Source organism: Elephantulus edwardii, unplaced genomic scaffold (genome assembly GCF_000299155.1).
Source record: "Elephantulus edwardii isolate Elephantulus edwardi_28Jun2011 unplaced genomic scaffold, EleEdw1.0 scaffold00001, whole genome shotgun sequence".
Lineage (NCBI taxonomy): Eukaryota > Metazoa > Chordata > Mammalia > Macroscelidea > Macroscelididae > Elephantulus > Elephantulus edwardii.
In genome coordinates, this window is record NW_006399751.1 from 14655263 (window position 1) to 14669414 (window position 14152).

Consider the following 14152-nt stretch of genomic DNA (forward strand, 5'->3'; position numbering starts at 1 on the left):
CTGTGAAACCACCAATCAATGCCCTGAACTGGCCTCCTCTGGCACAGGAGGGGGGTAATGGACCCACAGTAGCACCCCATGTCTGGGCCTGGGCATGACTTAAAAGCCCTGGTTTAAAGCCAATGACATCAAAATGAACAGCTGAAGGGAGAGCATGGGGCGGGGAGGAAAGGGCCATTGGTTAGAGGAACTGCCCAGTTCTGGCTAAGATTGTGGGTAGGCTAACCTGGTGACCCCAATTTCTTTTTTTTGGTGTGTGTGTATATGGAACAACCACTTAACAGGAACCAGGAAGCCCAGGCTGCCCTCTACTGGTAGTTTGTGGGAATGACCGTCACCCAGGTCCACCCAGGTCTACCCAGGGGGAGGCTGGGGGTGTCCCCACCCAGGTCAGTCCGCGGTCTTCCTTTCTGCCAGGTCCTCTGAGCTCACTTCAGGGGCAAGGAGAAGAACTTGTTCCCAGACTTGCAGCGGATCTGCTCAGCACACACCCGCAGCAGCTGCTCCGAGTCCTCAAATGCATCCACGATTTCCTTAAACCAAGAGCCAGGGAGGGGCAGTCAGAGACACTGCAAGCAAGATCTGCCCACAGGAATCCTTCAGATTCCTTCAGGCGAGGGCAGCAGGGAGAGCCAGGGCCGAGTGGACGCCAGGCTCTGCACTGTTCTGCCCACCTCTGCCACCTCCCGATGCCTGTCCTACTATCACAGACCTCAGACTTTGGACCTGTTCCCACAGCGCCGGAGCCAGGTCCTCCCAGTACACTGGCTGCCCCAGCATGGAGGGGACCGGCCGTACATGTGCCTTGGCTTTACTTCAAATGTCTTTTTTAAAAATTCCAAATAGGTAGGTAGATAGTACATAAACGCCTGGATTCTGGAGTCCACTTTCCTATGTGGTGACCGCGTCCACAGTTTACAGCACTCTCCTGTCTCTACCAGGTGCCCGCTGCCGCTTCCATGCACTATTCTCTACAGGCAAGCGGGCTGTTCCATCTAGTTGCCAAAGCCTGAGAGGGCTGTGAGGGCGGGCACACGGAACTCTTTCCTCATCCCTGACACGCCGTGGAGGGCACCCAAATCTGTATGCTGGTCGACAGGCCAGGCAGCATCTGCTCAGACCAGGGTTAGTGTAGAGAGTCTCTCCTGGGGCGCTTGTTAACAAAAGTCACTCTGCGTACTCAGACTGGTATGGGTACTGCTAATAAGCTCCAGGTCACAGTGAAGCCTCAGGTCCAGGAACAGACTTAGAGCAGCAAGGTGAGGTGTCAGGGTCTCCTGCAAGGTCATTTCCTGGGGTCTCTACTTTGAATACCCAACGCTCAAGGCCAATCGGCGCCCTTCATCCCTCTCCCTTGATGCTCATCCCATCACTGCTAGCGCCCAGCTTCCCCTGGGCTCACCCCTACACTGGGATTTCACCTGTAATTCCTTCAGGCACTGCCCTTCCAACTTGGGACGTGCGTCGCCCACACACCAGGCCACACTGATGTGGAATGAGGGGTCCTGGAAAGGAACAGCAGGAAGACAGGTGGTCACCCAGATGCCCCCAGAGGCCCTGGGAATAGATAGTGGTCTGTGACAGCATTGAGTCCCCAGCTTGCTCCCCAAGTGACCAGACTGTTATCCCCCAAACACATCCAAGCAGCCTCCACAGACAGACAACGTGGCCCAGGGCCTTTCCTCAGAAGCATTCCTTCAGCTGACACAGAAAGTCATCACATTTGGAGGCAGGGAAGAGCCAGGCACTGATACTGCCTGATGGCAAACAGTCTCACAGATGCCACACTTCTCAAGAGTAAAGGAAAATGCCTAGAACTGTGAAGGAATGATGATTCTCTTCACAAATCTTACTTATATACTCCATCATGGTTTGGTTTTGTTTTAAATACATATATTAGGTTCAAATCCACCTAGATGCTCTGTTGGAGAAGGAGGGACAATCTCCTGTACCAGCCAAATCTGATTTGACAGTACATGCACAAAAAAATAATAAAATTAAAAAAAAAGAAATACATATATTAAACCAAACCAATGGCCCTTTAAAGCCTTGATGTTCTCCTTGGAAGCCCAGAACCCCTTGAGGCCACTGGGCAGAGACAAAGTGTCTGAAGCAACAAGGTATCTGAAGCAATAATTCCTCCTGCAGTGTTAATTAAAAAAAAAAAATTATTGGGGGGAAAATAAATACCAATATATTCTGCAGTAGAGGGAATACAGTGTGTACATATTTCTAAGATCTAATAGGAGACTTCTAAGAAATGCTGGACTTTGGCTGGGCTGCACCACACCTCACGGCCCTCAATCCCCAGATGTGTGTGTCCCCTAAAGATAAGCACGTGGAACAGTTCACATCAGGAAAACTCAAAAGAGCTCTCTAGTGTGGTTCTGAACCACTTACAGACGGGCCAATGGGGAAGAGAATGTCTTACTCATCACCTGGTAGAAAGTGGCCAGGTTGAATTCCTTCATGACTCTGTCCACCTCGGAAACCAGGCTCAGGAACTGCGCATGCCCCGTGGTAACCTCGAGTCCAATGAACGTCCTGGGGGAAGGCAGAGTGCGGGTAAGAGAGACATGGGATGCAGCCGGTGAGAACATAAACCATCAAACTAGGGAAGAGGATACACAGAGGGAACATGTAGAGGGCTGGGCTGTGAGTTCTGACCGCAACTTCCTGGCAAGTGCATTTGATGGGTTTTTGTTTTGTTTTGCTTTTCTTGGTGGTAGTGGTTGTTGTGGGGTACCATCAAGTCAGCTGTGACTCACAGTGACCCTATGACCATCAGATCCTTGACCTGTCCTGTGCCATCTTCATGATCTCTGTGGTGCTCAAGCCCACTGTGGTAACACAGTGTCAATCCATCTCATTGAGGGTCTTCCCTTCTTTTGCTAACCTTCTATCTTTCCCAGCATGATGTCCCTCTCCAAGGCCTAATTCCTCCGGAGAACATGTCCAAAGTATGTGAGATGAAGGGTCACTGTCCCTGCCTCTAAGGAGTGCATTTCTTTTAAAACATATGTGTTTGATGCACACCCATGTTTATTACGCCTTTGTTCCCAATAGCAAAGAGCCGAAAACAACCCAAGTGCCCATCAACAAATGAATGGATAGAGAAGCTGTGGTATATTCACACAATGGAATACTACGTTGCATTGAAAAACAAGGAACTCATGCAATATTATGCAAAATGGATGACCTTGGAGGACATTATGCTGAGTGAAGTATCTCAGTCACAAAAGGACAAATACTGCATGGTGCCACTGTTGTAAAACAGGACTGACGTTGGGGTTGAGGGAAGGAGGCGAGGAATGATGTATACTGCATTGAAACAGATGAGGGAGAGAACTGTTTAAAGGGATATATGATTTGGTATTACTGTCATGACAGGAGTCCAGAATGAAGGATGCACAGTGGAGTGGACTTGGGGGGGAAGGACTGTGTAACAATTAAAAAGAGTTTTTCTTTTCAAGGAAAAGAGTGAATTGGGGAGAGGGGGTGGGCAGGGAGAAAAGTGCAACATTGAATGACTGGAAACCCTAAGTTTCTGTAAACTTTCATTAAAATTAATTTTAAAAAAAAACCCACACAAAAAAAACATATACATTTGCTCTTTCGGCAGTCCATGGGATATCCGGACCTCTTCCCCAGCACCGTTTAAAGGCACTCATTCTTCTGCCATCCTTATTTACTGTGCACGTTCCAGATGCACAGGAAGCAACTGACAATACCATGGCTTGGATCAGGTACACCTTTTTTTCTTAATAATTTCCTCGCATCCTCACCAACATTTGTTACTTTATTTTTAAAAATTCCCTTATTTTGTTATTGAGAACATACACAGCAAAAATACACCAACTTAAAAAAAAATACACCAACTCGACGGTTTCTGCATGTACAGCTGGTGACGGCCATGACATCCCTCACTCCTGTTCTCACCCTCCTGTTTCATTAACATGAATTCAACGTGCTCTTTTAAAAACCTCTTAGAACTCCAACTTACTGCCGTCGAGTTGGAACCGACGCACAGCTCACCCTCCAGCGGGTTTTCCCAGGCTGTGCAGATGCCCATGTTCCTCCCACGGAGCCACTGGTGGATTCGAACCGCGGGAGAGGGGCCATCTGGAGATTAGCAGTGCAGCTCTCTACCCACCAGGCCACCAGGACTCCTTTACTTCCCTCTCAGATTCCTATCACTTTCAAGTTGTTGCTGTCAATTTGAGCCCATGTAGATAATTCTTAAAGTAGCACAGCAGCTCAGTGAGAGATCTATCAAGGGAGGCATCCGACAGCGTAGACCTGGAGGGCCAGGGAGCGGGGGAGATGCGCCATGTGCCACAACCGGGGCTGACCTGGGGCAGGAATCAGGGGTTTTCCCACGGTTCCAGGACGGCTGTCTCAATTTCCCGTACCTCAGACACCCTCCTAGTTACTATTCTGCTGTTGCCCTGATGCTGGATCATAGCAAACTCCCAGAAGGAGAACATTAAGGTCTCCGAGGCTCTAGTTTCTCCGAACGAGCCCGGGAAGCACTGTGGTAAGCGCTAGTCTGCTACGGCACCAGTCACTCTGCAGAAGGATGGGGCAACAAGTCCCGCCTGTGTCATGACGCAGCCAATTCTACCTGGTCCTGTATAGGGTCGCTGCGGGGGAAAACTGACCCCAAACATTTGGTATTCTGGGTTTTAATCTTCACAGGTGCACATCGCCGGCTCCACCCCTGAGCCACTGGAGGTCTGAATCTTTGACCTGACTGCAGGTGACTGCTTACCCATTTTGCCCCCCGGGTTCGTTCATGTGGGCATAGCTTTGGTTAGGAGATAAACAGACAGGATGCCGAGGCAGGCAAAGTCAGGAAAGAAGAGCCTCTCAATCTTGGCCCAGAAGTACCTTTTGGTGGAAGGGGCAGGGGACGGGACTCACCTGGTTTTCTCTTGATTCGTATAGATCTTTACCTGGTTGGCAGCGAAGAGGAACCTGAAATTGAGATGAAGGGAAAAGATCAGCTCAAGAGGATGAATACGTCATATGAGCTGGGCCTGATGTGATAGAGCCTGACAGTAACAGTTAATGCCCTTGGTACCCGCACTCAGGAAAGCAGGAGACGCGCCGCACTGGGAAGTCTTCAGGTAGGGACCTCTCCAAATTATTGAGGGGGAATAATGGCAGTTTGAGGACCAAGGTGCATCCAGTTCAGGCCATGGTCTTTCTGATCACTTGCTCTGCATCTGAGAGTTAGACACTGAAGAGGGACGACAGAAGAAGAATTGATGCCTTTGAGCTGTGGTGTTGGAGAAGAGTACTGAATATCCATGGATGGCCAAGAGAACAGACAGATAGGTCTTGGAGAGGGTGCAGCCAGATGCTTGTTGGAGACAAAGATGATGAGGCTTTGCCTCCCATTCTTCAGGCATGCTGTGAGGAGGGGTTATTCCTTGGAGGGGCAAGTGATGTTTGGAAAGGTAGAGGAACAGCAAAGGAGAGGAAGATCCTTGACCAGGTGGACTGACACAATGACTGCTGCAGTGCGCTCTTGTGTTAGGAAGTGTGAGGGGCAAAGGACAGGACAGGGTCTGTAACAACAACAATGAAAAGAAAAAAAAATCAGACATAATAGTTAATGTAAACAAAAAGCATTTTCAAAATAGTTAATTTTCTTTCACTCCACACTTACTTGCTTTCCTATCACAGAGGTGGTGAACAGAGGCAAAGGAAATCCTAAAATCATCCAGTCCAAACACTGAGTGCAGCACCGTCCAGATACTGGGGACATTTCTACTTTGTTAACAGTAGTTCATTTGACCAAACATTTTGAGACCATCTCAGCTTTACTGAAGGGAAATGAAGTCTTATTCCTCAAGCAGGTGGTAGGAGATCATTGAAGGGTCTTTTTGTTCCTGGGAAGACAGCTGTAGTATAAAGCGCTCACTTATTGGTGTGGAGTCAGCACGGACACAGCTGACCCTCCTGTGGGCTTTTAAAGGCTGTAAATCTCCCGGGAAGACACTGCTCTCCTTCCCATGCAGTTGTTGGTGGATTTAAACCACCACAGAGGTAGCTCCTTTGGGTTCACAGCCCAGCTCTCTACTGCCTAGGTCGCCAGAGCTCCCGAACTGCAATCTAAGCTGTAACAGGAACTTCTCCCGTGGTCCAGGGGCTGAGCTAGCTCTTCTGTGCCTATCCGTCCCTAGAATCCTCATATAATTCCATGCGGATGATGCAATATTTAGAATGTGTCCATTTTACAGCTAAGGAAACAGAAACTTTGACAGCATGCCAGGGTCTTCCTCTCCTGCGCTGATACTGCACTCTTCCAGGCATCAGGTCCTTCTCCAAGGACTTGTCCCTCCTGATAACATGCCCAAAGTCTGTGAGACAGAGCTTCGCAATCCTTGCGTCCAAGGAGCAGCCTGGTTTCACCCTCTCCAGGACGGATACACTTGTTCTCTTGGAGAATGTTCAGTATTCTTCTCCAGCACCACAACTTAAAGCTCCACAACTCTGGCTAAATCCTCTGATTTGTTGTTGTTGTTGTTAAGTGCCGTCGAGTCATAGGCGACTCATAGCGACCCTATGAACAAAAGTCCTCGGCTCTTTCGTGCATGAGTTTCATCCTTTCTCCAGGTTTATAGGGTTTCTGGAGAAAAGCTATTATGGAAGTGGATGCCTCTCCTGCTTCCAAGCTTGTTTCAACTGGGGAGCTCCACCAAACACTGTCCACCATGGGTAACCATTATCACATCTGACACATCAGTGTCACAGTGTTCAGCTTCACAGCAACCACAGGTTATCTCTGTATGGCAAGTGGACACACCAGGGCTATACGACCTAGAAGACTGTTGGAACAAAAAAAAAAAACAATGAAAAACAGGTCTTAGGGCCGCAGATTAAAGTCACCCACCTTTGGTTTGGTAGCGTCGCTTTCGGTCCACTAGGCCAACTGGTCTCTCTCTGTGTTGTTAAGTGCCGTGGAGTCATAGGCCACTCATGGTGACCCTATGAAGGCAAGTCCTCTTCCGCATGGGTGACTTTCATCCTTTCTCCAGGTTGCTAAATCCTCTGATTAGCATTTGTTTTATTTGTTTGTTCTGATTCAAGTAGTCTGTGGTCATGCAAAATAACTATGTGTGAATGACTCCAGGCGGGAATGTCAAAAACAGGCCCCAACTGATATGAGCAAAAGTTGGTAAGGGAGTAAGTAGCCCATGCGGAGAAAGATGCCACTGATCTCGCTCCAGGTAAGTGAGGTGCGTTTGTCTTCTGAAAACTGTTTTTTCTTGGCCATGTGTGAACTGTATCTTAAGCTTTCTGTTTACTGGGACCTGTGTGTAAACTATCCCTCTGGGGGAAAGAGCACTTGTAACTCTGAATTCAGGACTTGCCCAGTGAAACATGTCTCCCATATTTGGTACTGCCAGTACCACAGGTGTGGACTGTGGATCCAAGCAAGATGAAATCACTGACAATGTCAATCTTTCCTCCAGCATGATGTTGCCAATCAGCCCAGTGATAAGCATTTGAGCCTTCTTGATACTGAGATACAAGGCATACTGAAGGGTACAGTCGGATTTCCTGCAGCAAGCCCTTCAAGTCCTCCTCACTTTCAGCAAGTAAGATTGGGTCACCGCCCAGGCTATTGTGAGTCCGATGCCACATTCTTCTTCCCAGTCCAGACTCTTAAATGATATGCTCAGCGTACGTGGAGAAAGGATACAACTCTGATGAACATCTTTCCAACAACAGTTCCTTGCTAGGTCTGGACAATAGCTTCTAGGTCTAGATAGAGACTCAAGGTGGAATCTCAAGCATATCTGTAAAGAAATGATTGGCCTTCTCTGTTGAAGTACAAGTCACCTGCATCGTATTCATGTTTGCATTGTCTGGCACAGCTTTTTGCCAGATCTAAATCTCCAGGCTGGTGGTCTCCAGACTTAAACCAGCGTCCTGCCATACTTGTGGACTTTGGATTCATTGATATCTGAAGCTAGCCACCCTACCTCCCAACAACAACCTTGGACATGCCAGTGTCTGAAGACAGCAGCCAGAATTTTCCAGAGCAACCAGTCTGTGACCTTGCTTTCCAAAAGTGGCCTCTGCATATGTCAGCCTGGGAAGCCAGCAACCCGAGACCCTTCCTGCCTGCCTGCTGACAGCAGGGCCCCTGGCGCCCCAGATGTCTCTCTTTAAGTGTGCTCTACAACCCTGGGACTTCCCTCTGTAAGCAGTGAGTGATCCATTTCCTTGAAACAAATACCTCTCTCTATAATAAACTTCATTGGTTTTGCTTAAGCCAAAGACAACCTTCAGAGCTGGAACACAAAGGAGAGGCCTAATGGCCAGACTTTGGGCTTGGCCTGATGGCTGGGTAACATGCCTGGCACCTCCATCCCACAGGAGCCAAGGAAGGAAGAACCCGGGAGGGGAGGGAGATGTGAGGCCAGGGAAACACTCACCTTTGGAAGGGGGCCATGCGCTCTTTCAGGGTCTGCATGAAAGGGATGATCCAGTGATGGTGCAGGACCACGCTCTGGGACAGACTGAGGTGAAATTCCTCCATCCTCACCAGCCGGGGGACATACTTCAGGGCGTGGGGCACAATCGCATCGAGCAGGTCTTGGAACTCCTCACTGGCTTCGTCTGGACAAGAGTGGAGAGGGTCAGCCACGCTCACAGCCCAGGAAGCAGAGCGCTGCTGCTTACTTGGTTAAGTTTTGGGGGAAAAAAATAACTTCTCTAGCAGCCTATAGCTATAAGCTTTCTACTAATATTTTAACATATTGCTCATTGTAAAGAATTCAAGTAAATTCTATCACCAAGAGCAGACAGAACTATGTTGTGCAGTCCGAGTAAAACACGTTTGAATACAAATCTCCAACATGGTGTATTTATTTAAAAGCTGCAAATGCACGGTCCTCTCTAATCTTATGTGTTAGAAAATGGTAAAGGTTTCATAAAAAAGAAAATAAAAACAAGTACGTGAAAAAGTTCTGTTCGTTTTCTTCCTACACCATTAATGAATCACCATGACCCTCCTCAGGGCATAAACACCCCACTTTTCAGGACTGTTGTCCTAGAGCACACCCCCAATTGCTGGGGAACTAGGTTTCTTCATATTATACTACATATTGGACAACCTTCCACGTTAGAGCTCAGACTCTTTTCTCTGAAGCTCCAAGCTGTCAAGTCGATTTTGACTCATGGTGATTCCACGTGACAATGCAGAGCCGGCTCACAGGCTGTGATCTTTTTAGGAAAGGTGTCTTGGCGGTGCACGGCTGCTGATGGGAAGGTCAGGAGTTTGAATCCACTAACCTCTCCAGAGGAGGATACTGTAACCATCTGCGTCCACAAAGATTACAGCCTAGGAAACCTGGCGCAGCCCAACGTCCCGCAGTGTTGCTACGAGTGACAATCAACTTGACAAATCAACTACCAACCTTTCAGTCAGCAGCAGAGCACTTAAGCACTGCACCACCTGGGCTCAGACAGCTCCACGGAAAGGCACTAAGATTTGCCCCATCTTATCAGAATCCCATTTTTTAAAAAAAATTAATTTTAAAGAAAGTTTATAGAGCCTTTGGATTTCCATTCATTCACTGTTGCACTTTTCTCCCTGCACCCCCCCTTCCCCCAATTCGCTCTTCTCTTTGAAAAGTAAAAGAAAAATTCTTTCATTGTTATACAATCCCTCCCTCCAAGTCCACTCCACTATGCAGCCTTCATTCTGGACTCCTGTCATGACAATAATACCCAATTACATATCCCTTTTAAACAGTTCTCTCCCTCATCTGTTTCAATGCAGTCTACATTATTTATCCCCTGTCTGAATTTTATTTATATTAGTTTAGAATGCCCCCAAAGACAAAGAACATTACAATGACCACTCTTGAATAGTATTTCTTTAAAAAATTATTTGTTTTCACCAAACATGGCTTTTCATGCCCCAAAATCTTACTTCAAATTTGCCCACCTACCCTGTGGAGTTGGCCCTACAGACAGACATCCTCATTCCACTGACATGGAAATGGAAGGTTCCACGCTTACCTGCCGGGCTGGGCTAAGGATTTAACAGAGGATTTATAGTCACAAAATATGAGGAGATCTATTGCCAAGCTGTACCCAATTGTATTACAAACGCGTTTCCAACAGGGTCTTGAAGAGTTTTTAGGTAAGTGTGAATAGGATCATATAGTTCATTTAGCCTTTACTGCAAGAAAAGGTGCAGAGCTTTTTCAATGATCAATCTATGCACATAACAAGTGAAGGTGATTATGATGAATTTGGTGGAAATAGGTGTTGGTTCAAGTGTTTCCGAGGGAGGATCCATTTATAAACCATTAAAAGGCAAGCAATTGTTGTCCATCTGATAGACATTTGTAAGCTGGGCAACTCCTGTTCTATTATTCCCATATCAGAGATGAGGGTACTCAGACTCCGAGAAACCCCTGTCTTCGGCAGAGGACTACGGTCTGCCTCCAGATCTGGGCATTTTCTGTCTGTCACTCACTCCTCAGGGCTGGAGTGGGACTCAGACCCATCACATGTAAGTCAGGTTCTCTTGGAAGTAAAATGTCAGCTGTAGCCTGGTACAGGCCTTGATACACTGTCCCAGGGAGAATACCATACTCAGTGTTAATAAAAATATTTCAAAATGACAATGAATGCAATACTAAAGCCAAATGTGTATATATATATATTTAAAAAAATTTCCTTCATTAAAATGAATAAAAAAATGATTAAAAGAATATTCCTTGATTCTTGCCCTATTCCTGCTAAGAAGACCTTCTTCCTCCCCCACATATGGCAAAGGGTTCTGGCTTCTCACTCGTGGTTGGGACCAAGCTCCTCTTGTCAAGAGGTACCCACTGCACTACGCCACCTGCCTTTCCCCCGTTACTCACAGGGCAGGTACACGTGAGTGGCCCAGTTGCCCCGCTCATGCGGGAAGGTCCGTACCCGGCCCCCGTGTTTAGCACTATCATCCTCAGGCCCCTCGTTGGTGCTTGGGAACATGTTCAGCACGCTGTCAGGTACTGGCAACCTTTGGCTGGAAAGGGGAGTCCGGTCCCTACAATTAAAAAAAAAAAGAAAGGAAAACAAGAACATTAATTCCTCTCTACCTCTGTACATACAGAAGTTGTAACCCTTTATACATGCAGACTCTGAGCATTTATTCCAACCAGCTACCTGGAGGAGTGAGCTCTGGTGGCCTAGTGGGCAAGGAGTTGTGCTGCCAGCCCAGTGGCAGGGAGTTTGAATCCAACACCTGCTCCCTGGGAGAAAGATGGGCAATCGCCTCCCATGCTATTTATATTTATAGCCTCTGGAAATCTACGGGAGGGTGAGCTGCAATTTAGTTCCAAATGGATGGCACCTCACATAACAATAACTTGTTGAAGCCACTCTAGTGGTGCAGTGGTTAAGAGGTTGGCAGCTAGCTCAAAGGCTGGTGCTGTAAAGATTTCCAGCTTTGGAAGCCCTCAGAACAGTTCTGCCCGGTCCAACGGGGACGCTATGTGTCAGCATTGATTCCACAACAGCAACGAGTTTGGTTTTTACTTGAAGTAGCTTGTGGTTAGCCACTGTCAAATCTATTTCTACTCATTGTTACTGCTATTCCCTGTTGTTCAGTTGACTAGAACTCACAGCAAATCTATGAACAAGAGACCTACCACATGCCCTATCCAGGACTATCCCTCTGGTCTCCACCAAACTCAAGTCCATTGTCACAGTTGCTGTGTCAATTCATCTCATTCACAGTTTTCCTTCTCTTTTCCTGACCCTCTACTACTTCAAGTTTGATGTCTTTTTCCCAAGGACTGGCACCTTCTGACAACGTGTCCAAACTATATGAGACAAAGTCTCCTCCTCCTACTTCCTCGAAGACAGAGTTGGGTGTTCTCTTGACAGTTCCACTGCTGTTACTAAATGACACTGGGTCGGAACTGACTCACAACTGATCTGCCAGCAGGTTTTCCGAGGCAGTAAACTGAAATGGAGCTCTGGTGGCTCCAGGGGTAAGAAATTGTGCTGCAATACCAAAGGCACATGGTTCAAATCCACCAGCTGCTCCGCAGGAGAAGGATGGGCAATCTCCTCCTGTTGGAAAACCTGCCGTTCAGAAAACCTGCTGGAGGGTCAGCTATGGGTTTGTTCTGACTAGACGGTACACAACAATAACAACAACAACAAATCAAAATGGAGGAGACTGGCCATTCTCCTGTGGAGCAGCTGGTGGATTCAAACTGCATACCCCTGGGATTGGAGCCAACAGTCCAATTCAAATGCAGTTTGTACTCAAAGTGATCCCATGTGACAGAAAACTGCTCCTAGAGTTTTCTAGGCTGTAATTTTTATAAGAGCTAAACCTTTTTCCAGCAAATAGGTTCAAACATTCAATTTTTTGGTCAGCATCCAAGCACTTCAATTATTGTTAACACCAGGGCTCATAAAGTTGCTTCTGGATAACCAGAGTTCTTTCCCCACTATGGTTTAAGGTTGGGGGATGTTCCCAGAAATCTGGGAGGCAGATCTCAGAGGATGCACAAGCAGTCCCAACAGGGAATAACTGGGCTGACGGAGGGTGTGGTTCAGAGGTGGTGTTCCCTAGGGGTGGGCGGAGCACCACCATGTAGGTGGGGTCTAGGGCAAATCATGCCTTCTTTCTGGCCCTGTTTCCTCTTCTGTAAAGAAGTATACTTTTACCTGATGGGGTGATTGTCATAGCAACTGAGACACTGCTTGAAAAACTACTCAGCAAAGCTGAAGAGAGATAGTCCTTGAGACTCTAGGCATCCAAAGGAAGAGATCTGTATAATTTTGTTGACTGATGGGTCCCCAGTTCAGTCCCCGCCTGGTGCAGCATGTTGTTGTGGTTAAGTGCCTTAACTCACAGCTGACCCTCCTGCGGGTTTCCAGAGGCAGTAAATCTTAAAGGAGGAGACTGTCCATCTTTCTCCTGCAGAGCACAGGGTGGATTCCAACCCCACGCCTTTGGGTTGGCAGGACAACTCCGTAAGATTAAGCTTCCTGATGCAACATAAGAAAAATGAATAACTCCACAAACTAGCTGTTATGACTGCAGCTGTATTCAAATGAAGACACAGATTTAGGATGGTGAAATGGGACATGCTTACTGCTTCCCAACACTGATCTGGCCACCTGTAGGCACTCTGGGAGCTTACTGAGAAGTGTCCTCCTCTAAATTCTTCCTCCTCCCACGTGTCCTTTCCTGGCTAGTCACCGGGTACCCCGTTCCTTCCCCGCCCCTCAAGGAACTGCAACGCCAAGTTAGATCTCGAGCTAATCAGAACGTTAAGAGAGAGACTACCTCTGTCCTTACCGGTGGCGGCATCCCGAATCCCATGGGCCCCGGGCTCCGGCCTCCTCGTCCTCAGAGTCGCTGCTGCTGTAGCCCACAAGGGGCGCCGCATTCATGGGGCTCCGCAGAGACACCAGGCCCCGAACCCCTGTAACCTCACTGCTCGCCCCAACTTGCGCCGCACCGGAAGTGCCCTCGCTAAGGCGTGGTCTGGTTAGTGCCTCCCCGGGGCGGGCTCTGGGGGCGTGGCCAGCGCGGGGGGCGTGGCCGTGGGTGGGTCGAAGCCGAGTGGGCGGGACCCCACAAGACTCCAGTAAAAACGTAGTGTGATCGGGAACATGCCGCGGGCCTGCTGGCTGCCCGTAGAGTGGGTCCCCGCAACCTCCGTAGAGTGGGTCCCCGCAACCTCCCGGAATTCCCCAACCCTCGTTTGCCAATTGTGCAGATCTCTTTGATCCCTGACCTCTGTCCACTGCCCTGCCCAGACCTGCTGCTACCCTGGTCCAAACTTCTCTGCCGCGCACGGTCCCTGCATTAGCGCATTAAACCCGGCAGAGATCCGGGAGTCGTCTCATGCCATGTACTAGCCCGAGCTCCGCTGTTCCTTCGAAGCCCTAGGGATTTAAGTGGAGCGGTGCGAAGCAGGTCAATTTCAGGACACTGACGCTTCTAGAAGGCCCCTCCTCTCAAATGCAAGAGTCGGGTCCGGGGCCAGAGCGGAGGACCCGCTCCGCTAGGACTGAGCGGCTCCATCGGAAGCGCTGAGTGTATCCCTCCCGCTGCTGCGCGCCCTCGGCGCCTCCGCCCGGCCCCGCCCCAGGGTCCCCGGCA

At 48.5% G+C, this 14152-nt stretch overlaps 1 protein-coding gene across 2 annotated transcripts; it reads right to left on the reverse strand.

The window, feature by feature from the left end:
* Positions 1-428: 428 nt before the first annotated feature.
* USB1 (U6 snRNA biogenesis 1) lies at positions 429-13437 on the reverse strand. Of its 2 annotated transcripts, XM_006878731.1 has the most exons (7): positions 13343-13437; positions 10902-11068; positions 8454-8637; positions 4924-4977; positions 2439-2544; positions 1422-1505; positions 429-533 (listed from the first exon to the last, which is right to left on the reverse strand). In XM_006878731.1, the coding sequence occupies exons 1-7, from the start codon at positions 13435-13437 to the stop codon at positions 429-431; spliced, it is 795 nt and encodes a 264-aa protein (XP_006878793.1). The 2 variants fall into 2 exon arrangements, with proteins under 2 accessions (XP_006878793.1, XP_006878794.1); XM_006878732.1 differs by lacking the exon at positions 4924-4977.
* Positions 13438-14152: the final 715 nt, after the last annotated feature.